A 25,124-nucleotide genomic window follows, 5' to 3' on the forward strand; every position below is an offset into this window, starting at 1 on the left:
TAATTGTTCATATAGAATGTAATGTTTTAAATTATTGTAGGTTTTAGTAAGCAAGTTAAACAAAAAGTAACAGAAACAAGTTTACTAATTCAACCTTTAGAAGAAGAAGAAACATATACTTTTATGGTTCGGGCGCAAACCATTGATTTTGGTCCACCTATATCCGGAAATGTCACAACAGGTCCACAAGAAGGCTCACCTATGGCACCTAGCAATCTTGCTGTTACAAAAACAGTATCTAGTGTTGAATTACAATGGACTAATGGAGCTTCCGGAAAAGGACCTATATTAGGATATTATGTTGAAACACGACGAAAAGGTAAATAAATAACATAAAATCTTTTAATATATAAAATTCTTTAAAAACTGAAATAATTATTACAGAATTAATTTAAAAAATATTAAAAAATATATACATATTTATATAAGATATGAAAGATAAAAATGAAAAATAAAATTTCTTTGATTATTTTGATATTTTATATACATTTTATTTTATTTTATTTTATATTCTATTATTCTTTTATATACATTTGATTTTGTATGTATATTTATAATATAAGATTCTAAATGATATTATTTGAATTACTAATATTGCCTTTTTTATAATCATATAGCAATGGAAGAGTGGCAGCATTGTAAGTGTCAATGCACGTAAATATTGAGCGTCGATTATTGTTAGATAATCTCAACAGTTAAATATAATTTTATTAGTGTTAAAACATAGCATCCTGTTTGTAATTAATCTGTGATTTGTTTAGTGACATTTGTACTGTTGATTGCATGATGATGTCATAGCATGACATTTTCCATGAATTCAATTAGAAATTCATCAAACATTTTAACTTTGAATGCTGCTAATTATATTGTAATAAATAAATAGTTGAAATTTGACATGTTAGATAATGATATACAATTTTAATTTTCCAGTTCCTATATTTAATATTTCATTAATGCCCTTTAAATATGTAATATAGATTAAATATAACTTCGCAAGTTTTCAATTATGATTAATTTTTAAAATGTTAAAATGATCAAATATATTATTTTTTTTTTTATAATATATTATAGGAAAATATACAATATACTATTCAATTAATTTCAAGAAAACATGCAGAAGTTTTTGATTGTATTTATGATTTCAATATTACATTGAAACTAAATAAATATTATTGTATTTATAATTATAGATGACAGTCGTTGGCAGACAATAGTACGTAGCAGTAATGGACCATTGACAGAATTTTCTGTATCTTATCAAAATTTACTTCCATCCACATCATATTTATTCAGGATAATATCATATAATCGTTATGGAATTAGCTATCCTGCATATTCCACAGAAACGGTAAATATTATTGCTACATTATATATGTTTTTTATGAATATTTTTATGCATTAAATATTATAATATATTTTTTTTTAGATTTTAACTCCATCAAAGTTATATTTTGAATATGCATATTTACAACATAAACCATTTTATAGACAAACTTGGTTTATGGTTACTTTAGCTGCTGCATCAATTATAATCATTATAATGGTCATAGCAGTGCTATGTGTAAAAAGTAAAAGCTATAAATATAAACGTAAGTCATAATAAATATATTCTAATGCAAAGCATATAGATTAATGATAATAAAATAATTGTCTTAGAAGAAGCACAAAAGACACTTGAAGAATCTATGGCTATGGATACAGATGATAGACAAGAATCTGATTTAGAGCTTTATAGATCAAGACAAGGAGGCGGTGGTACTATGAATATAGCAAATGCTTGCGGTACATTAGGTAAAAGAAATACTTTAGCAAGAAAATCTATGCATCCACCTCCTCCTACGATGTTAGGTAAATCACCTCCTAGACCTTCACCAGCTTCAGTTGCTTATCACAGTGATGAAGAAAGTTTGAAAGGATATGATGAAAATCCTGATGATAGTAGTGTTACAGAAAAACCTTCTGAAATTAGTTCAACAGATTCTCAGGTAATTTTTTACTTTCTGAAATATATTAAAAATAATAATAGGATACATAGAATATAATTTTGTTTCATAGGGATCTGAAAGTGAAAATGAAAGTGTACAATCGGATCCACATTCTTTCGTAAATCATTATGCTAATGTTAATGATTCATTAAGACAGTCTTGGAAGCGTCAAAAACCAGTTAGAAATTATTCATCATATACTGATTCTGAACCAGAAGGTAGTGCTGTTGTCAGTTTAAATGGAGGACAAATTATTATGAATAATATGGCAAGGTCAAGAGCACCATTGCCTGGTTTCTCATCATTCGTATAATTCATACATAATAAAAAATTGAAGTCTTTTTAAATAGATAGGGTGCCGAATTACAATCAATTGCTAATATTTATAATTGTTATACAGTAAAATTAAAATAAATTTATGCTGAGCAATAATTAATTTGAAAACATTTAGATAAAAAACTATTTAAAAAAAAAATTAAAAAATTACTATATAAGATGAGACTGGTTGTTAAAATTTTGATAATTTTTATAAAATAGAATAGTTAAAATTTTAATAGCTCAGCATTGAAATTAAAATACACAGAGTTAAAGACTTATGTTGAAACACAAACTCGAGTGTTTCACACATGCTACGTATAGTAATTTTAATATGCTTCTGGCACCATCATATTGTGATATATTAAAATACATATTATTTATAATTTTAGATAAAGTCAGAATATATGTATAATGAATATTTTTTATTTTTATTAAGTGAAGTTAAAACAAATTATTGCATGGATCTCGAATAATATAATGCTTATGCATTTTTTTAATTATAAGAAAAGATAAGTTGTTTAAAACCATCTGTCAACATATTAATAACGTATTAATAATGTAATAGAATAATATTGTGAAACAATATCGTAACAAAAACTGCCAGAAACAATTACTTAATAAATCCAGAAAACGAAATATTTTAATATTATATTAAACATTAAAACATTTAAAACAACATCAATTAAACTTTCTTTCATGTGAATAAATTTTTTTAATATTTCTAATTAACATTTATACTACAAATGAAAGTTGTACAATATCATCGATTTATATAAATATATCAGAAATATCATATCAGAAATAATCTTCATAGATTAAAAATAAATCTGATAATATTATTGTACTGATTAAATAGTAAACAAATAATTACTTATGTAAAATATAACTGCGTGCATTTCTATGTTTAAAAGACTCTTTTTAATAACATTATGTATAATGTATATAAAATTTATATAAATTATAGAATACTGATAAAAACTCTTGTATATTTAGTGCACAGTTTAAGTAATATTAGATCAAATTTTATGCTGAATAATTTTTGAGAATTTTTTTTTAAATAGATAACTTATCATTTATTTTTATTTTTTTTAAATTATAAAATTAAGAAAAAGAAATTAAAGAAATAAAAGTAGCTTTAATGCATTTACATTTGCATACAAAAAATATATGCAATCTATTTAATTTATCATTAATTCATTAATTCATTTGTAGTATATAATATTACATTTACAGTATTGTGAACATTAGTATAGCATACAGACTTATTCAATTTAGAACAGAATTTTTTTATTATAATTATTCTATGTAATTATTATTTTAAAAACGAAAATTATTCTAAATTGATATTGATGCATAAATTTTTTTTTTAAATAAAATGTTTTTTGTTCTTCTTAATTATTTATTTTGTAATGAAAAAAAAGATTATAGAAATAATATAAAATGTTAAAAAATATATAGACAAATTTTTAAAAATATCTTTGATATGTTAAATATTTTATTGTGTTAAAAATTTAGGAATTTATTGAAAATAAAAGAAAATGATATGAAATGAATGAAAATTATTGAACAATTAAGTAATGGCAGCTATAATTATATTATATTTAATAGAAAAATTACTAGTTGTAATTAATTGATAAATTAAAATTGATAAATTATATTAATTAAATTATTAATTATTGAATTTTTAATTTGATTTTAAACAGTCATAATTGCAACTTAAAAATAATTAATGTGTCATAAAATAGATAGCAAGTTATTTAGTAAATATTTAGTCTTAAATGCAATCATCTTTTTATTTTTATTATATATTTTTTCTTTTTTTAAAAAACTTGCTTTCTAGTTTTGTTGTATATAGTATTATAGTATTAATTTTATTTTTTATGTGTTAGTATCAATCATCAATTATCATCTTGTCATAAGTATCTTGTCAGAAATAAAAATACAATTGTTTCTAAAACACTGCCAATAATTAGTTCAAAGATACAATTTTTTTTATCCACATTTGTATGTATTAATAACAAATTCATAAGAAATTATTATACATATTAAATCACGTTTGAAATTATACATTACTTGTACAAAATATTTTAAGTACATGTTAATGTTTTAATAAAATTTATATAATTTTATTCATAATATTTCCTCATAATTTTATTTAATAAATTTTAAAATATTTTTAAAACAATTGATATTGTGTTCATATAAATAAATAGTATTTATTTTATTAAGAGATTTTTATTTATATAAAAATTTTTTCACAAGCTTCAAACCATTTATTAAGTTTTGGTGGATATTTATTTGGAAAAATTTGTTTAATTGTAGACCATGCAGCAATATCTGCTATATCAAGTTTTTTTTTATTTAACCAATTTATATTTAACTTATCTGCTATTAATGACAATATTTCTTGTTTTTTCTTTGATGATTCTTCAAAATATAAAGAATGACACAAATCTAATATTAAATCAGTAGTATTTAATTTCTCTACACAATCGGAGTTTTCATAATTGTGTGAATTTATTAATCTACTTATATATCTTAGAAAATTTGTTTCACCAGTTATACAATAACTATGTAGACCAGATACAAGTTGCAGATCTTCAACTGAAAATAAAATCTTATATAAATATATTTTTATTTTAATTATTAAATATAAATATATAAATTATTTTACCATCTTTCCAAATTAATGATAAATTAATAATATTATTTTTAGAAGAGCTTGTAGTTGATTGATAAATAAAAGATCCTTCTTTATTAAGATTTGAATGAACATAAGTTTGTACTTTAATATCAATGTCTTCCCATAAATTTTGTAATGCAGATATAAAGTATGGTGGCCTTTTAGGATTTACATTAATGATAAGATTTACATTAACTGCCTTCTATAAAAATCAATATTAACAAATTATTATTTTTTATGCTTTTGACTTTGAGAATAAAAATTTTTATTTTATATTAATTTATTTCACATTACCTGATTTGTGACACTTTTATTGATTACTGCAACTTGATTTGTCTGTTTTAAAAATCCAGAAAGTGTTGAAACTTGTTTCTTAAGTTCTGCAAGTTGTGCTAATATTTTTTCTTGTCGTACTTCTAATGCATTATATTCTGGTAGCGGACTCTGAAATAAAATGTTACTCTAAGTATATATAATATTTTATATAAAACATTAATAATTATGAAAATATAAATCTTAATAAAAGCATTAAATTAATTAGATAATTTTAGAATAAAATTAGAATTATTTGACATTAATATATAAAATTTAGAATTTAAAAACATATATATTATGATTAATTATAATTAAAATGAAATTTTTCTATTTCTAAAATATTACTAAAGAAATAAATATCTTTATGTAAAATATTATTATATAAATACATTATAATTACTATTCGATCACAATCTAAACTTTGCAATTTAATACAATAGTTATGAAAACATATTTTTTCATAAAATATATTATGAACATTATTTCAAGTTGAAAAACGTTAATAAAATTCAATATAAAATGGACATATTTATTAGTTTCATGTCAGAAGAAAATGTCCAAAAACTCAGGGTTATGAATTATAGATTTGATAGTTCACCAGTAACATTGTTGATTAATACTAGTGAACAGCTATAAGATACATACATCTTTTTACTGGGTTAGGTTTTACATGTATTTGGTTATACAACTGTACTTTGTAGCTTTCAGTTTCAGTGCAGTTCTAATTTAGTAAGCTTGCCCTTCTATACTAATTATCGGCGTATTCCCGCTTATCCTTCGAACGAACTAAATTTTTCATATACCGTAGTCGCGTAGTGTCCTGTTAGATGAAAAATTGGAGGGGCAAACATCGATCAAGCCTGTAGAACCATATTCCCGGTCGATCGTGATTAGTGCTTGTGGAAATTTTGGGAGGAGTCATGCACAACAAGCTCGAGACAGAAGAAACACTCGTAGCTACCATGCTTACTAAACGCGTGAGTAAACCGTTCATTCTAGTTAACTAGCAATGTTTTCTTTCACATCGGCAGGATAACAGAAATGATGAAAACCTTTAAAAAGCTGATAACCTGCTCAGTGATATCAGGCACGATCTTGTTCTCGGCTTCCGTATGGTCGTCTGTTGATTCTTCATGAATATTTCGCATTTCGTACATCATTTTTCTATGATGCAATATTCGTGGCAAGGAAACAATTGGTTTTAACGTATACATTGTCATTTCGTTACGCATTTTGTTCGTTATTCCGTGATTAATTTGTAAAAAACCATCGACTTATATTCACATTCGATCGTTACACTCTCGTTCGTTTTTCGTATTTCTCGATTTTAACTTGACGGCCATTTTTCTTTGATCCCCCCTATCTCTATCGTACTTTCATGCTGGCGCTAATGTTTTCCAACTGCTAACATCCGTTTCAAAGATGGCGCCATAATTTTTGGTAAAATTACATCATACAAGAATTTTACGTTGTTGTTATTAGTATATTTTATATATTTCTTTATGTGTTAAGCTTTGAAAAATTAATTTATTTTAATAGTAATTATTATAATAATTAATTATAATTAAATTATTTTCTCATTTAGAAAACAATTTTGGAATATGTTATATTAGTATAATATGTAAAATAATTGAATAGTTTATTATTATTTATAAATTATTGATAAATTTTTAAATTTATTATTCCAGTATTTAAACAAATGTTTAACAAACAAATAATTGATCATAATATTGTTGTGTTTGTTTGATTAGCAACTTCCATTAACTTTTTCTGATTATTGAATGCAACAGAAAATATAATTTAATACATAAAACTTTTGATATAATGAAATATAAAATATATAAGAAAGAAGTGCTGTTGATGAAATATATAATGAAATATATATAAAAAAAATTGTATAAAATCTATTAAAAATTAAAATTTAACAAAACCTTAGTTTCAATTAACAAGATGTCGCGTTCATCGCTAATTTCTTTTAAATTAATTGATATTTATTATTAATTAAATTGTATAATAAACATAGATAAAATTTTTTTCTTTTATATTGATAACATTAATTTTTAATTACTGTGATATTATAAGCTAAAAAAAAGAATATACCGACTAAACGCATAAATTAGAGTTATGGTGGTGTCCTCTGTCGCAGTTTCTTTATAACTAAGGATAGATCTCTTGCGGGTAACAGCGAAACTCATTCGATTACACATGTGAATTAATTACATAATTTGTTTGAGATAAAAAGTATAATTGAACAAAATAAAAATAACTGTAAAAAAAAAGGGAAGTAAATAAAGAAAAGAAAGCATGTTTATCGGAAGTGCGGTTAGAATCGCGTTCTTCCAACCGCGCATGTCGCCACCTATTGTTGATCTGACAGGCTCTTGTGTAGTTACGGTGAAAGCGATTGGATCTTCTGTACGTTTCGTGAGAAATTAAAAAGCAATCAATTTGTTTTTGCATTACATGAATTCCATTGAAATTCAATCAAGAAGAATGTGTCGAGTTACAGATTGTTCTAAATAGGAAAAACGAAAATTTCATCAAAGATTTTGTCTACTTTTCGAGTAGATGCGTTCGAGGCCAGACATGGCGGCGATTCGATGAACCAATTGCAGCAGCGCTCTCTTAGAAGATCAGATATTGTAAATTCCCCTTACATTCGCATCAGTGAATGATTCTGTACTTATTTTGGTCGTTACTGGTAGTAATACAAGTTCTTATCATTACGAAAAGGTGATTGTCGTTCGCCGACAGAAAAATAGAAGCCACGCAAGATCGTACCGAAACGTTGATCATGAAAGAATTGTGTTTGGTCACGTGACCATAGCCGAAAAATGGCGCAAAGATCAGAGTACAAACATGGGTTCCATTTCATTGCTACGGTGTCATTTGTATTTGTTTACAAGCGCGCGTTTTCACAAACCACGTGTTAAGTAAGTGCCATTTCATTGACAGTGCGTGACGGACAATGACGGGGAGAGGATCGAAGAGACGGGGTCGACCCCCGAAATCGGTGGTCATGGAAAGACCAAAAAAGTTTCAATATCATCTTATGAAGAAACCAAAATATTTGCAAAACAAGGGTTCGGAAACGCCAAATTCACAACCAAGTACACCGACACCTTCGAGACCATCATCGCCGGTCGAAAGCGAAGAAAGCAGACGAAGTACACGAATTCGAAAATCTCGGGGCCCCAGAGACAGACATTCGCGCAAAGGTGGTCACTCGAGTTCAGGTGCATATCAACGCCGAGGTTACAATCCAAATGTTGATTATCATGATTCTGAATATCATTATGGGTCGGACTTTGGAGATGAATCTAGTGAAAAAAGTGAAGTTGAAGAGGATCTCTTGCAAAGCGATGTAGATTCATCTGAAAGTATAGAAGAACCTGATCCTTCCAGTGACAGTGATTTTTCCCTCTCCAGTTATAGCACTACTAGTGGCACACCCCGTAAAACACTTCTTAGTCAACAAAGACCACCAAGTCCAGAACCATTATGGCTTCAAAATAGAGAATTGCCACCATTAAATCTACCTAAATCATCTGATGATTTATTAGTTCCCAGAGAACTTGTTATGCCATGTTTATCCATTTATGAAGTATTGAGACATTTTCGTACTTTAGTACGTCTTTCAGCCTTTAGATTTGAAGATTTTTGTGCTGCACTTATGTGTGAAGATCAAACCAATTTGTTGGCTGAAATACATATTATGCTTATTAAAGCACTTCTTAGAGAAGAAGATTCTCAACAAACACATTTTGGTCCTTTAGACCAAAAAGACTCTGTGAATGTTAGTTTATATTTTGTGGATTCTATGACTTGGTCAGAAGCTTTACGTTCTTATGTAGAAAGTGACAAGTCATTTGATCAAAATATTTTACATATTTTATCAACATGTGAATATCCTTTTACTTCTGTAGAAGATAGAATCAAGGTGCTACAATTTTTGACAGATCAATTTTTAATTACAAATCCAGTAAGAGAAGATCTACTGCATGAAGGTATATTAAATGGTATTTCATGTTATGTTTTATTTTTTATAGTTTTTTTTTTATATAATTTATATGTAATTTATAAATATACATGTAATCAGCAGGAAAAATTTATATGTCCATGCTGAAGTTTTAGTTATATTGTTTTATATATACATGTAAATGCTAAAATATTTTTCAATATAATAATATTAGATATGTATTAAATTATTTATATATCATTAATATGAATATTAAATAATTCTAACTTTATTTTAATTTATTAAATTCTTATTTTTTATTATTTTTTTCATTTAATTAATCATAAAAAATATATAATTATGTAAAATATATATTCTTTTATAAAAATTATCAAATCATTATCAAAGAATAATATATATCATGAATATTGTCATTTTATAGGAAATATGCATTATGATGATCACTGTAGAGTATGTCATCGATTGGGAGATTTATTATGTTGTGAAACATGTCCAGCAGTTTTTCATTTAGAATGTGTTGAACCTCCATTAGTTGATGTTCCTACTGAAGACTGGCAATGTAGTACATGCAAAGCTCACAAAGTTACAGGAGTTGCTGATTGTATACCTGATGTTGAGAAAAATGGTTCTCTTTGTCGTCAAGAACATTTAGGATTTGATAGACATGGCAAAAAATATTGGTTTCTTGCAAGAAGAATTTTTGTGTAAATATCTTATAATAAAATAAAAATTTTTTATAATATTTATCATTAATTATTAAAAGAATATTAATTGTTAATTGTTAAAATTATTTATTATAGTGAAAGTGAAGATGGTGAAGTTTGGTATTATAGTACAGCTTTACAATTAGAAGAGTTAATGCTTTGTTTAGATCGTAATGAAATGGAAGTTGCACTTTATCGAGAATTATCAGACTATAAAGATGAAATTGTAAGACAAATGGAACTTACAGAACAAATTACTAATCAATACAAGGGTAATAAAAAGTCATATCTAGAAATCGAAAACAGTAAGTTTAATTAAATAACTTTTTTTATTTCATTTTTTTATTTATGGTTTAAATTTATAATTTAAATATTTAGTATTCTTATTTAATATTTCACGTTTTATAGGTCTTATACAAAAATTACAAAAAGAACGTCAAGAAAAACAGGAAAAAGAAGAAGAAGAAAAAAAAGAGAAACAAAGACAAGAAGCTGAAGAAATGGTACGCAGAATACATGAAGGTACAGATTCTCTTGAAGAACAATTATCAGCAGTCACTGAACAACAGGAAATAAAAACATCTGAAGATTCAAATACGAAAGAAAATACTCAAAAAATAATTCCAGAAAATGTAGAAATAGATAGTGTAGATACTAATTTAACAGATGGGGTAAATAAAGAAGTCAAAGCTTGTACATCATCATCATCATCTGAAGAAATTGATGAAGAGATACTTGAAGGGGACGAAAGTATCTCAAAAATTGGTAAAGATGGTAAGTTATAAAGCTATATATTTTAAAGAAATACAATAATTAATAAATCTATTATTTTAGGGAAAAAACACACTATTGTAACTAGATCAAAAACAGGATCATTACAACCTAGGACATTTAATATGGATGATCTAAAAAAACGTAGTACTGGACAGCTCTCAAAAGAAGAGTTAGAAAAATTAGATAAAGGTTTAAAAGAAGAAGGAGATAGTACTAGATTAACAAGACAAAAAGCTCATCAAATAGCTTCTGGTACGCATTTATTTAAATTGGGAATGGATAACAACTTTAAATCATATGTGAATCAATACAGTACTAATCCTATTGCTTTGAATAAGGCCCAACGAAACGAAGAACGTGACAAAAAGAGACATTTATCACATAAATTTTCACTTACACAGGCTTCTGAATTTAAATGGGTAGGAAGTTTGACAGGAACTCGTGCTCTTTTAGTAAGCACACTTCGTCAGACAATTCTTCAACTCGAAAGCAGCATTCAATCTTCATTTATGCATACTAATTGGCCTCTTTTACGTAAACCTTGGACTACAGCAGTAGGTGCTTGTGTTAATCCAAGAGATTTTGCTCGTGCACTTATTGTATTACAAGCATGTATTAAATCAGTAGTATTTGCTAGTGTATGGCATGATCAACTTGGTCATGTAAAATTACAAAGGGTAACGGCTCTCGAACGAGAAGAAAAGAAACGTCAAGATAAAAAAGATAAAAAGGAAAGAGAAGATGAGGAAGAACGTAATCGTTTATTTAATTTTGTTAAATATACATTAGGGTTGAAACATCAAGTTTGGAAACAAAAGGGAGAAGAATATCGAGTACATGGACAAGGTGGTTGGCTTTGGGTATCTGCCAGTCGCCGCTATAGATATTCTGATATGTCAAAATTAGGTCTTCGAGTAGGCCCACAGAAAATTATGGTACAAATTAAAGATCAAGAAGGATTAAAAATTTTAGCTTTAGATCCTCCCACATATGATTTTTTGATAAAGGAATATTGTTCTTCTAAAAAAGAAGAAAATAATGTGAACATAAAAATAAAAGAAGAAATTAAAGAAGAAGAAATATCAAAGGATACATTAACTGATGCATGTATAAAACAAGAATGTAAAGAAGAAGACATAAAAAAAGAATTAGAAGATAAACAAAATAAAATAGAAATAGATATGAAAACGGAAGAAACAATAACAAAAACAGAATCACAAACAATTAAACAAGAAACAAAAATGAATTTATCATGTATGTGGAATAAAAGCATATTGTTATTTTTAATTATATATTATATTAATTAATTTTTCCTTTAGTTTTAGCTGGTATGAAAATCAAGAAAGTTTATACACCTATAAAAGAATTTGAAGAAATTGATATTACTAAGGCATTAACAACTAATGGAAGACTTCATTATCCAAAAATTGCTAAAAAAACTAGAATTGATGATTTCCTGGCACGTAGAACACATTTAAAACTGTTAGAAGAAAGAAGATTACTACAGACTGTAAGTAAACATTAAAAATATCTCGAATATAAATAATATTAAAATATTTTTTATATTTAAAATATATAAAATATATATACATTATAAATTTTAGGAAAAATCGAAAGAATTATTAAATCAATCAACAAATCAAAAAGATGGAGATTCTGAAGTGGATATAGAAAATAATGAAGAAAGTGATACAGATGGAGGTGATAATTCTTTACAAAATATTCTTACTGGAAAACAACCTAAAACTATATCTACATCAGCTAGAGAAATGTTAAATGTAATAGGAAAGCGAATTCAACATGTTAAAGCTCAATATGCAAGCATAATGAGACTTAATAAAAATGGTAGTTGTTATTCACGATATTGTAATATGACAACACTTCCGGGAAAGATTACAACTACAACACAAAGTTTAACATCTACTTGTTATTCTCCTATATGTCTTCAAAAAGCAAGATTAAAACTTGATCTTATTGCATTGTTAAGAAAAGCTAATGCTTTGAATAATAATCAATCATTGAATTTATCAATTGGAGCAAATACAATGCAATTATCACAAGCAAATTCAAAAATAGAAGGAAATGATGCTAAAGATGCAATTAGAAAAGATTTAGAATCTGCAGTAGCATCCGCAACTCATTGTACTGAAGAAACACCAGCTACAAATGTAGTAAAAGATGTTTCACCTCCTATCAAAAAAATAAAAGTTGAATCTAACACGGTAAGTTATAAAATTATTAATATTAATATATTTTAACTATTTTTTGTATTTGATAAACACATTTAATTTAATTCATAAAAAGTTTAATTCTTATAAAACATAAAATATAAAAAAGAAATTTATATTTTGTAGACTTCTACTAATGATAGTTCAGGATACATTGATGTAGTAACTACTACAAATAATATAGTTACTACAACAACTGTAACTACAACACAACAAACTATAAAAACAATTGATGGTATTGTACAAAGTATGCAGGAAAGTACCAGTTCTCAAAATTCAGTTACATTTTCATCTGAAGTTAAAACAAGGTAATATAAAATAATATATTTTAAAAATTTAATTTTTGTGAATATCATTTAGACAATATTTTATTTTTATGATGTTAATAGTGTAGGGCAAAAGACAATGATTGTTAATCGAAGAGGAAGAACAGTGCAAAGAAGTACAATGGCTAAAGAATTAAATGCTGATGGCACAGAAAGAATATACTCTACTACGTCAACTGAAGGAAAAGTTTATTTGAAAAAAGTTGCAATTTCTTTGGCTGATAGAAAAAAGAAACGTACTCCAGTTAAATACCCCTTATGTTCCACATTTTGTACTAAAAATAAACATCGTAGTATATTGGTACTTCCTCAACATGAATTGCGTAAATTAGCTAGAGTTGGTGGCCGAATACAAGTTCTAGGTTTTCATCAAATGGCTAAGGTATTTCTAAAATTTGCATTAACAACAAAAAAATATAAAATAAATACCAATTAATTTTAATTGGATTTTTTTAAATAGGCAAATATGTCAGTATGGCCATACCCTTGTCCTAGACCACTATTTAAGACTTGTTGGTTATACAGAACAGTTGGCATAAAATCATTGGCTGCAGCAGCTCTTCAATTAAGAATATTATGGGCATGTCTTCGTTGGGATGATATGGCTGCAAAACCATTATCCACAGATGGCAAACATCAAATTACAACTGATACGGAAATTATGTCATTGGAAATTCTTAAACATCGTCATGTTGGTCAATTTTTAGACAAGACACAATACTTACGAAGAAAAGTTGTTATACCTTTAGAACTTCCAAAACAAGTCAGAGGTTTGTATTAATATGCAAATTTCAAAAAAAAATTAAAATATAATTATAATAAATTTATATTTCATAGAAGTTACATCTATAAGAAGTGGTTTAAGAAAAAGAAAACGGCCAGAATCACCACAAAGTACTGAACCACAAGTTACGGAAGAATGGGTTGATGAAGATAAATTAGAACTGTGGGAAATTAAACAATATGGTGATAGGTACGTTTTGTAAAAAAAAATCTAATTCATATCATATATTTAATTTCAAAATAATTTTTCTCTTTTCTTAACTTTCTTATTTAAATGTTTTATTTCAACAAAATTCTATATAATTTAATTTTTTACAATTTATTGCTTAAATGCATTTTAAATAGCAATCTTAAGCAATCTTATATATGATGAAATTAGAATATTATTGATTATATTAAATACCTGCTTTTACCTTAACATCACTCAAGTTCTGACCTATCCTCATTTAACACCATTTGATACTAACCCTCCACTTGGTGTGTGTCCTATCCAGGTTAGAGAAGGCTAATGCCCAGATTATTACTAGGAGTCGATCGGGACAGCCACAATCAACAGTTGGTTCTAATCGAAATGCAGGATCAAATTCTGGTATAAATGATCAACTCGTTAGTGGTAAAGCAACACCTGAAGAAATTAAAGAAAAGATGGAACAACAATTACGTATGCAAAGAGCTGCTCATCAACAAAAAAGAGCATTAGAAACTTTAAAAAGTCCAGCTAGTTCTGGTTCACCTACACAAGTTGTAAAAGTTACAGCTAATTCTGCTCATGGTAAAAGTTACATTTATTAATCTAATTTATTTCAAAATAATAATTAATAAATATAATTAATTATATATTATATATTCAATACATTTAATTAAATATATAACATATAAATATTTTTTTTTTTATTATAGATGGAACAGTTAAATTAGTTTCCAAAGTTGCGATACCAGCAAATCCAAATAGTGGAACAAAATCACAATTAACTTCTCTTTTGACGACACCTACGCAAAATAAACCTTTTATTAGTACAAAACGTATTTATATGGCAAAATGTAAATTCAAAATTAAATAATACAATAAATATATTTAAATATATATATATATATATGTATATATATTATATTTTCTTTTAAATAGCATCTCTTGGAACAACAAAAGTTGTTTCTGGACCTACAAGTATTTTACCAAAAACACAACTGCAATCTGGAGGTCAACAATCTTTAATTAAAGTTTCTGGTCAAGCAGGTACATTTATAATAATTATATTTTGAATTAAAAAAAATGATTTTTAATAAATCTTTATTTATAAAATAGGACCTATACAACAAATTCAACAAAGAGTACAGATTATAAGAGGACCAGATGGAAAACTTCAAGTTCGAGGTTTGATGCCTGGTCAGCAATTAGTTCAAATGCCTGATGGAAAACTTCATGTGTTAAATAATAGTCAAGCAATTACTACTCTTGCACAAACTGGAACAACTACGCAAGTAATATTATTTTTTAAATGTTGTAACAAAATATTAAAAATATATAAAATGAATTGATAATTAATTTAAAAATTTTTTTTAAGACAAAAACAGCTACAACAACAACTGCAGCTAAAGTGACTACAACAGCTAATTGTACTACTAAAACTAGTCCATCTAAAACATCAACAAATATAACGCAACAAGTACAAACTCAGCAATCACAAACTCAATCTCAACAAACAATTCAACGTTCGTCAGGAACTGCCTCAGGAACAGTAACTATTGCTACTACACCAGCACAACCTACAAAAAATGCTATTGTAGTAGCTAATACTGGACAAATTGTACAAAGTGCACAAGTATGTATAAATCCTTATTTTTATAAAATATTATCAAAACGCATGTGATAATATATTAATTAATAATATAGGTAATATCAACTGGTGGTCAAGTCATTAGTGGAAATCAAATAGTGGTTACTAATGCTAATTTAGCTCAACAACTTGCAAGCGGCAAAGCTCAATTAACAACAATTGGTGGTCATCAAGTAGTTATTCGTAGTACTCCAACAGGCAATCAAATTGTTCATTTAAATTCGACAAATAGTGGTATTATTGTAAAAAATACTGTCACACCAACAAAACAAGGTATGTTAGAATTTTATATTTTAAAATATAAATATTTCGATTAAAAAATTATAAATAAAATTGTTTAATAAAATGAATTTTTAAATTCCTTAGTTCCTGTATTGCAATCTGCTCAATCAACAGCAACAACAATAGGAGCACAATCAACTGATACAACAAATAATAGTATTAATAATAATACATCGACGAATGTGACATCGTCTACTATCACAACTGCGACAAATCAAACATCCAATACTCCAGCACCTGGAAGTGTAGAAGCATCTTTATTAGCTGGTCAACCACCTGGAACTGTTATTAAATGTGTTACTGCTCAAGTTATACAAACTACTCAAGGTCCTCGTATAGTATTACAAGGTTTACAAGGTGCTGATTTTACTCCTCAACAACTTATAATGGTACAACAACAAGTAAAACAACAATTACTTAAAGGTTAGAAATTTTATATATACATAACATTATTATATTTATAACTATATATATCTATTTATATATTTATATATTTATATTTTGCAGCTCAAGCTACAACAGGCAAACAAGGAGTATTAGGACCTACTAAAATTTATTTAGCTGTTCAACCTGCACCTAATAGTCAACAATCAATTCAGAGTTCTCAAAGTTCTACAACAGCAAATACTCCCGCTACACCGGCAACAAAACCACAAATTGCACAACAACCAGTTGTTTCTCCACCAGCAGCGACTGGTTTGTACAATTTGATATTTTTTTCCATTATATTTATTTTAATATTATTAATATTATTTTAATTTGAATAGAACCTCAAACGGGAAATGAAAGCATTCCAGAACTTCCATCAACAGCAACATCAAGTTCTCCTGAAAAACCGAAAGTAGTTGTTCAACAAGTTGCTCAACCTAATGTGACTACAGAAGAGGAATCGCAAAAAACAAACGTAGCTAATGGTCAGCAACCTTTGCAATCTTTAAAAGAAGGAAACGATTCCTCGGCTAATAAATTTATTTTAACACCTGATTACATACAACAAAGTTAGTTATTAATCAATATTATCTTTACTGTTTGATAATTAGGATTAGAAATATTTGAATATTTTTATATTATATTTCTATATATTTTCTGATTATTATATAAATTTTTAGCTATTAAGAATGCATTGAAACAAGAAAATCTTAATCCGGAAATAGAAGAAAAATTATTACAATTGCAACGATATCAAGAGAAACAAATGAAAGGTGGTGTTGAAAATTCAGCAACTAATAATCAAACTCATACTACACCTACAATTACAACTCCGCGTATGCCATCTCGTAAAAGACCGGCACCCTCTAACATTCCAACAACAACCTCATCTACGAATATACAATCAGCAACAAATGATAAAGATACTGATTGGACAGAAACACCCAGAAAAAAACCTACACTAAAACAAGAAAGTCGTGAAACTCCAAAGTAAGTTTTATAATTAAAAATTAATGTGTTAAAATAAAAATAGTTAAAACAAAAATATTTTTTTAAAAATATTATTTATTTTTTATAGAGTACAAAAAATTGAACCAATAGAAAATGAATCAACTCCACAAAAACGAGCAGCAAAGCCAAAAGACACTCAAGAGCAACGGAGGAAACAACAAGTTCATTCTCGAATGCAAGTCTTATTATTTAGACATAAAGAACTACTTAAAAAAGATATTTTAAAAAAAAGAGCATTACTTGAAAAAGAATTACAAATAGATATTCAGGTATACTATATTAAATATGTTTTTTAACAAGTCAATATAATAATATATATTCATCTAAATTTACTTTTATTATTTTTTTATTGAAATTATAGAAAGATTTATCAGCGGAATTAGCTTCAAGAACAAAAGCAGAAAGACACAAACAGGATGAAGTAAAAGTAGGAAGTGCAAAACGTAAAGCGAATGCTCAAATGGCTCAACAAGTTAGTCCACCTAATAGAGGTGGAAGGCCAAAGAAATACAAGGCTCAAGGAAGTAACACTACACCACCAGGAGCTTCAACAGCACCTACTACGAACAGAATCAAAAAAGAAAAATTATATTGTTTATGTAGAACACCATATGATGAAACAAAGTAAGCATTAAAAAAAATTTCTTTTTTTAAATAATTTTATATATTTAATGATTGTCAAATATTTTGTCAAATTAGATTTTATGTGGGATGTGATCTCTGTAACAATTGGTTTCATGGAGATTGCGTTGGAATCACAGAAGAAATGTGTAAAACTCTTTCAGAGTTTGTTTGTACAGAATGTAGACATGCAAGAGATACACAAGAGCTATATTGTCTATGTAAACAGCCTTATGATGAATCTCAGTATGTAATGAAAATTATTAATTTATATTGTTATATTGATTATTTTTTTGACAACATTTTTTTAACAAAATTAACATTTTTATTTGTGTAGATTTTATATTTGCTGCGATAAATGTCAAGATTGGTTCCATGGTCGATGCGTGGGTATTTTACAGTCGGAAGCAGACAATATTGATGAATATGTTTGTCCGAATTGTCAACGAAATTCTTCTGTTAATTTTGCTAATATGAAAAATCTTAACGCAAAAGATCTTGATCTTCTTAAGAAATTAATTAAACAAATACAGGTAAGAAAATTACAAATAATAAAAATTATGATATTTTTAAATTATCAATTTTAAATTATCAATATTAAAAATTTAAATAGGCGCACAAAAGTGCTTGGCCATTTATGGAACCAGTAGATCCAAATGAAGCACCAGACTACTATAAAGTTATAAAGGAACCGATGGGTAAATTAACACTATATATATTATATAATTAATTATATAGTTAATTAACAATTAATATTAATTTTTGTTGAATTTAAAATTTAATATTAAAAAAGATATATATTATATCTCTATATTATTTTTACTAATTATGTTTACAGATTTACAAACAATAGAATTGAGGATAAATGATAGATCTTACAAGAAATTAAGTGAATTTATTGGCGACATGACAAAAATATTTGATAATTGTCGTTATTATAATCCGAAAGAATCACCTTTCTTTAAGTGTGCAGAATCCTTAGAAACTTATTTTGTTCACAAGATTAAAAGTTTAAGAGAAAAGTTTTCTGAAGGAAAGTAAGCAATCAAAAAAAGAAAAAAAAAAAGAAAACTGTAACTATAAACGAGTGGAAGTGCTAAGCATCAATGGTTAATTTGTGCAACAACAGAAATGATCTGTGCCAGTAGAAAAGAGACATTCAAATTAGCCATAAGTATGTAAGAGTAGGACATATATAAGTTCACTATTTATTAGAATTGTGTGAACAATTGATTTGCCTTCGTAAAAGCGAATATTATTTGAATAATGGCGTACAGAATTTTGAACCAAAACTTATAATAATTTAGCTTTAGAATACATACAGAGTCTAATAAATATTAAAAAAATATTATGAAATTTTATATTTTCAAAAAAGTTTATTATAAGATTATAAATTATGTTCAAATTTAAAATAATATTATATATATTATTTATAATAATTACTTTCATTGTCTATTTATATATGATAATAAAATATTAATTTTTTAAACGTATATTGCTTATATAAATTTTTGTTAACAAAATAAACAGGAAATATTTAATATGAAAATGTTAAAATGATATGAATTCAAATGCATGAAACCATAAAATTTAATAAATGTAATAAAATAATATACATACATACATACATATATACATATATATATATGTATATATATATATATATACATACATATATAATGTGCAATAAATTTATTTATTATATTTTATATATGAAAAAATAATAAAAATTTTTATAGAGAATAATCATAAGTTATGGTTCAGAATTCATATGTTCTACACAAATATTATTATTTATGTACATCTATTAAATATGTGTAATTATGCATGTTATGAGAATAATTATAAATATATCAAATCAGTGCCACTGAGCGTTTAGAATGATGAGTTTTTAGTAACCTAATGCAATGTATTTTGCGAAATCATAAATCATAAAGAAAAAGTTGGAAATCATTTAAAAGTTCATTATTATTTAATAAAGAAAAAAAAATGGTCCAATCACTGTCATTATATTTTATCTAACAAAAATCAATTTTTTCTCAATAGACGTAAGATTTATTTAGTAAATGCATAATAAATTGTACAAATTTGTTTATTGTACTCACAAGTAATTATTATATTATTTTATCACAAAATTTTCTATAAAATTGTTTACAAATAATATATACAATGTTAGATGATAAGAAATAAGCGGATATGTCTGCTTTGTATATATCCAAGTAAAAGTATCTATAAAAATAGATATATAGAATCTTGATTCTTATATATCGAAGATATAAAAAAAATCATTTAAACGCAAAAACTGAATTTGATGAAAATATTGTTTATATTTTAGCTATTAAACAACTATTTGTGAAAAGTACTAAACTGTACTACATTGTATATGTACAAGTATATTCAGTTTCTGTATTCTTACAGGATATGAAAAGGCAATATTATTTCATGGACATCTAAGGAACAAAAATAATATATATACATATATATATATACGTATATACATACATACATACTCATATGAAAGGAAGCAAAGAAAAGCCTAGCTTCTAATTTTCACTAATAAATTACAAGAGTGAAAGTACATAGTAAATATTTAATTCATAAAGAAGAATCTGAGAATTTCTAGGAATCTAAACTACACACAGATTTATTCTGTAAAGGTCTAAGAAATATTTCTTTAAGGAAATCTGTTCTCTGATATTAAGAACTGTTTCGTGTATGTACATTAACATGTGTGTTTCACGAACTCAAGATGCGTCTTAACGATGGTCAATCATTTATTTAAGTGAAAAAAGCAGGTTGTACATTTTTGCCAGGATGATGCTTGTACAGTATTTTTAATTCAAAGTTCACAAAACCTGGCACTGATCTGTTTTTTACCTTCGACTTTCGATTATAGTTACAGAATACATATAATTACTTTGCCCAGATTTATACACCGCATTAGCTTTATCATAAGCTCAAGTGGTCATGTCATATGCGTCTCGTTTATCGAAGCTTTATTTTATCTCTATTGTAATGTATTTTACAAATGTCTTCAATATATATCGATATAATATCTATAATTATTAAAATGTTAAATTTTTATTTTTTTACGCTTAATTCTTTGCTGTATTCTGTGTTTAAACTGATAGCGTTCCTCGAAGTTGTGTGTCTCTAAGTTTGTTTGATCTATATATCGCAAAGAGTTAAGCGAACATTTTAAAGAGAATTTTATTTTGAAAATTATGCCTCGATAGATTTACTCTTTGAGATTTAGTACATTTTTGAAATTCTTCTATTTTGCCTTTGGACATTATTTGGCTCGTAAGAATTTATGAATAAAGATTAATAACAAGTATTAATATATAAGTATTTACAGTAATAAATACGAGCGCTAATTGGAAATAATAACGTATTAGCTTTATTTTTTGAGGCAAATAGGAGAATTAAATTGTTTCTCAAAGAGTTAATCCTTATATTTTTTACGAGATGCATGTGAACTTACAAAGTCGTTGATACTCTTAAAATTTTTGATGCGTTAAGAAAACAAATTTAGCTAAACTCGTTCTGTCGAGTATTCTTTTCTTACATAGAAGCGACATTTGAAGATGTACTGAAATAAAAATTTTTCTGTAAAAAAGTGTAGAAATACTTTAAGGTATATATTAGATATTAGTCGTGTAAGTTTTGGCATGCTACTGAAGTGTAAAAACTGGGTGAAGAATTGCAGCCATGTACATTTTGCGCTGCTCTATTTCACTTTGCCCGCTTATTAATCATGTAACAAGGTGTTTATTTCTATTAAAAAAAGCAACAAAGTGTGATTACATAACTATATTCATCTATAAATCTAATATTACTAGTTTATAATAAATATATTTGTACTAATTTTAATCATAAACTTTGTTGTTTTTATTGCACTATAAATATAAGTTAGATGAAAGCATAGTATGTTAATTTACCTTTTTTAATTTGTAATTGCTTAAAAAATAATAAACTGCTGTATGACAGTGGCTTCATGAAACTTTAAAAAAGTATATTAATACCGTTTAGTAATTCATTTTTAATTTTATTTAAAAAAATAGGTTTTTATATAGAGTAATATAACTTTGAATTTTTTTAGTATTAATATTTTATTACCATTTAAAGTATAATATAAGCTTAAGTAGTACTTGAAGTTTAAGTAATACTATATAGAACCTATATTAATAGCTATTTACATTCTTCTGTCATAATTTGAAACAAAAGTAAAAATATGTCATTTATATGAATGCATTGCAAACTTTTTACTATTTTTAAACTTTCTCTAAAATTTTTATTTAATATGAGTTAAGAATACATGTATATACGTATAGTAGAATTTCATAAATTCTCTATAATTAGTAACAATATTTAATAAACATAAAAATTTCTTATAATATGTTGTGCAAAAGTATTGTATATTCTATTCGAAAGAGTCCAAAACCTCGTCGTAAGTACAAAGTAACTATGTTGAAAATTGATATTACAGAAAAAAATCATATCATTTTAATATATTATATTTAATAAATAATATACATAGAATGTCATCATGTGCCAAAAGCACCATTACCTGGAGAACCAATGAAACCATATACACTTACTGAAATTCCTGGACCAAGGTCAGATGCTCTTCTCAATGAATTTTCTAAAATTCAGGTTTATATTATTGTGACAAGATATAAATTTTGTTGGAAAATAGCACACATTAATATAATATAATTATAACATATTGCAGCAAATAGGCTCCATTCAATATTTTGCAGATTATCAAAGATCTGTTGGAAATTATTTAGCAGATATAGATGGAAATGTTTTTTTAGATATGTTTATGCAACTTTCTACTCTTCCTCTTGGATATAATCATAGATCAATCCTTGGTGCATTATCTTGTGCAGGAAATCAAGTAAATATAATTCCAAATTATATTGGAATTATTATATTCATAAAATTAATTAAAAAAATATCAATATAATAAATTTGTAGCGAATAATGGCAAACAGACCTGCATTAGGTTTATTTCCTGGTTTAGAATGGCCATGTAAATTACAAGATACGTTGCTTCAACCATGTGTAAGATATTTTTATTTATAAAATTTAAAAAATATTTATTTTGTCAATAAAATTAAAATTAAAAATAATTAAAAATAATAAATAAAAAGGAATTTGTTAAATATAATACTATTTATTAGGTAGCTCCAAAAGGATTACAATGTGTTTTTACAACTAATTGTGGTGATTGTTCAACTGAATATGCTATGCAAATGGCATTTATAAAATATGCAGAAAGGCGTCGTCAAGGCAATAAGTTTACAAAGAAAGAAAAAGAAAATGCACCTTTTAATAAACCACCTGGTTGTCCTGAGTTGTCAATTCTTTCCTTTGAAGGTACCTTAATGTAGTGTTGTAATACATCAACACTATAAATTGATGAAATTTATAAAATTAGGAGGATATCATGGTAGAACATTTGGTGCACTGGCATTAACACATTTTAAATACATAATGAAAGTTGATATACCTTCTCTTCCATGGCCAATTGCACCTTTTCCACAATATTTGTATCCATTGGATCAGTATGAAAAAGAAAATAAAGAAGAGGATGCAAGATGCATAGAACAAGTAAATTTAATAGTTATAAAGTTCAAATTAATTTATTATCAAAAATTGATAAAATTTACATCAAAATATAAAAGGTAGAAAATTTAATAGAACAATTTGAAAAGAAAATGCCAGTTGCTGGTATCATAGTTGAAGCAATACAATGTGAAGGAGGAGATAGACATGCTTCTCCAGATTTTTTTCAGTGTTTACAAGATATTAGTAAAAAAGTAAAAACATTTAATATATTATTTATGTTTTTATAAAATAAGATTATTGTGAATATATTGAGAATTATAATATAAATATAAACTTTACAGAAATCTATTCCTTTAATATTGGATGAAATACAAACAGGAGGTGGTGCAACAGGAAGAATATGGGCACATGAATATTTTGAATTAAATATTCCTCCTGATATGGTTACCTTTAGTAACAAAATGCAAGCTAGTGGATTTTATCATTCTTATGAATATATGTAATATATTTATTAAAAATGATAGCATTTAAATAGATTAAAATCTTATTAAATTTATTATATATTTATTATTTATTTAGGCCTAGACTTCCATATAGAATTTTTAATTCATGGATGGGTGATCCAAGTAAAATTCTAATATTAGAGGCAGTATTACAATCTATTGAAACAGACGATTTATTAAGTCATGTTTGTCATGTCGGTAATTATTTGCTTTGTGAATTAAACACGTTACAACACGAATTTCCGCATCTTATGAATTCTGTAAGAGGTAGAGGTTTTATTATTGCATTTGATATGCCATGCAATGATACGAAAAATAAATTTTTGCATCTGATACGTAGTAAAGGTAATATGAAACTTTTAATATATATATATATATATATATATTTCAAAATTTATATTTTCTATCTTCAAAAATAAATTTGCACATTAGGTATTCAAGTGGGTGAATGTGGAATAAAATCAATTCGGTTAAGACCATGCCTAATATTTGGAGAATATCATGCTGATATTTTTTTAGAAATTCTTCGCAATTGTTTGCAAGAACTTACAGATAGCTGATATATTTGTAATTTATATTTTACTTACTATGTATGATATATTTGTTAAATATATACTTCAATATAAAAATACATTTCATAATTTTATTACATATGCCAATTAACTATTAAATAAATAACACAGTAACAATAATAATAATAATAATAATAATAATAATAATAATAAAATTTTAATTCATTAAGTTCAAATTCAAATATCGCGGTTGCAATTA

General features: G+C 26.1%; 4 protein-coding genes across 16 annotated transcripts in view; 3 read left to right on the top strand and 1 right to left on the bottom strand.

Annotated features, from left to right (window-relative positions):
• Nucleotides 1-3,281, top strand: part of LOC107998201 (protein sidekick) — a 42,055-nt gene extending 38,774 nt beyond the window's left edge. For 2 of the 5 annotated variants that reach the window (XM_017057347.3, XM_017057350.3), the window contains 6 exons: nucleotides 41-319; nucleotides 618-638; nucleotides 1,191-1,348; nucleotides 1,427-1,589; nucleotides 1,657-1,985; nucleotides 2,056-3,281. In XM_017057347.3, the coding sequence (XP_016912836.1) occupies nucleotides 41-319; nucleotides 618-638; nucleotides 1,191-1,348; nucleotides 1,427-1,589; nucleotides 1,657-1,985; nucleotides 2,056-2,298 (1,193 nt within the window). In that variant the 3' untranslated portion in view covers nucleotides 2,299-3,281. The remainder of the gene's footprint in view (nucleotides 1-40; nucleotides 320-617; nucleotides 639-1,190; nucleotides 1,349-1,426; nucleotides 1,590-1,656; nucleotides 1,986-2,055) is intronic. The other 3 variants (XM_017057349.3, XM_017057353.3, XM_017057348.3) reach the window with 2 other exon arrangements.
• Nucleotides 3,282-4,518: 1,237 nt separating this feature from the next.
• On the bottom strand, nucleotides 4,519-6,699 carry LOC107998135 (aminoacyl tRNA synthase complex-interacting multifunctional protein 2). Of its 3 annotated transcripts, none has more exons than XM_017057202.3 (4): nucleotides 6,372-6,699; nucleotides 5,281-5,430; nucleotides 4,978-5,188; nucleotides 4,519-4,907 (listed from the first exon to the last, which is right to left on the bottom strand). In XM_017057202.3, exons 1-4 carry the CDS (start codon nucleotides 6,531-6,533, stop codon nucleotides 4,543-4,545), a joined length of 888 nt encoding a protein of 295 aa, XP_016912691.2. In that variant the 5' UTR covers nucleotides 6,534-6,699; the 3' UTR covers nucleotides 4,519-4,542. The 3 variants fall into 3 exon arrangements, with proteins under 3 accessions (XP_016912691.2, XP_016912690.2, XP_016912692.2); XM_017057201.3 differs by having other exon boundaries at nucleotides 6,354-6,533; XM_017057203.3 differs by lacking the exon at nucleotides 6,372-6,699 and adding an exon at nucleotides 6,105-6,246.
• LOC107998132 (nucleosome-remodeling factor subunit NURF301) lies at nucleotides 6,137-22,153 on the top strand. Of its 6 annotated transcripts, none has more exons than XM_017057194.3 (28): nucleotides 6,137-6,278; nucleotides 8,257-9,320; nucleotides 9,702-9,984; nucleotides 10,081-10,289; nucleotides 10,393-10,758; nucleotides 10,819-12,012; nucleotides 12,078-12,268; nucleotides 12,363-12,980; nucleotides 13,113-13,294; nucleotides 13,376-13,694; nucleotides 13,773-14,082; nucleotides 14,150-14,285; nucleotides 14,590-14,867; nucleotides 14,996-15,136; nucleotides 15,222-15,329; nucleotides 15,399-15,574; nucleotides 15,658-15,915; nucleotides 15,987-16,203; nucleotides 16,297-16,635; nucleotides 16,720-16,908; nucleotides 16,980-17,210; nucleotides 17,322-17,631; nucleotides 17,720-17,921; nucleotides 18,014-18,276; nucleotides 18,352-18,519; nucleotides 18,611-18,806; nucleotides 18,887-18,971; nucleotides 19,112-22,153. In XM_017057194.3, the coding sequence occupies exons 2-28, from the start codon at nucleotides 8,270-8,272 to the stop codon at nucleotides 19,312-19,314; spliced, it is 8,223 nt and encodes a 2,740-aa protein (XP_016912683.1). In that variant the 5' UTR covers nucleotides 6,137-6,278; nucleotides 8,257-8,269; the 3' UTR covers nucleotides 19,315-22,153. The 6 variants fall into 6 exon arrangements, 5 of the variants coding, with proteins under 5 accessions (XP_016912683.1, XP_016912684.1, XP_016912686.1 ...); XM_017057195.3 differs by having other exon boundaries at nucleotides 8,257-9,308; XR_009829193.1 differs by lacking the exon at nucleotides 6,137-6,278 and having other exon boundaries at nucleotides 7,574-9,320; nucleotides 19,112-19,447; nucleotides 20,692-22,153.
• Nucleotides 22,154-22,582: 429 nt separating this feature from the next.
• On the top strand, nucleotides 22,583-24,984 carry LOC107998134 (4-aminobutyrate aminotransferase, mitochondrial-like). Of its 2 annotated transcripts, none has more exons than XM_062072820.1 (9): nucleotides 22,583-22,723; nucleotides 22,814-22,929; nucleotides 23,009-23,176; nucleotides 23,257-23,343; nucleotides 23,463-23,658; nucleotides 23,720-23,892; nucleotides 24,192-24,349; nucleotides 24,430-24,698; nucleotides 24,786-24,984. In XM_062072820.1, the coding sequence occupies exons 1-9, from the start codon at nucleotides 22,672-22,674 to the stop codon at nucleotides 24,911-24,913; spliced, it is 1,347 nt and encodes a 448-aa protein (XP_061928804.1). In that variant the 5' UTR covers nucleotides 22,583-22,671; the 3' UTR covers nucleotides 24,914-24,984. The 2 variants fall into 2 exon arrangements, with proteins under 2 accessions (XP_061928804.1, XP_061928806.1); XM_062072822.1 differs by having other exon boundaries at nucleotides 22,596-22,734.
• The last annotated feature ends 140 nt before the right edge of the window (nucleotides 24,985-25,124 follow it).

The sequence above is a fragment of the Apis cerana genome, linkage group LG3 (genome assembly GCF_029169275.1).
Source record: "Apis cerana isolate GH-2021 linkage group LG3, AcerK_1.0, whole genome shotgun sequence".
NCBI lineage: Eukaryota > Metazoa > Arthropoda > Insecta > Hymenoptera > Apidae > Apis > Apis cerana.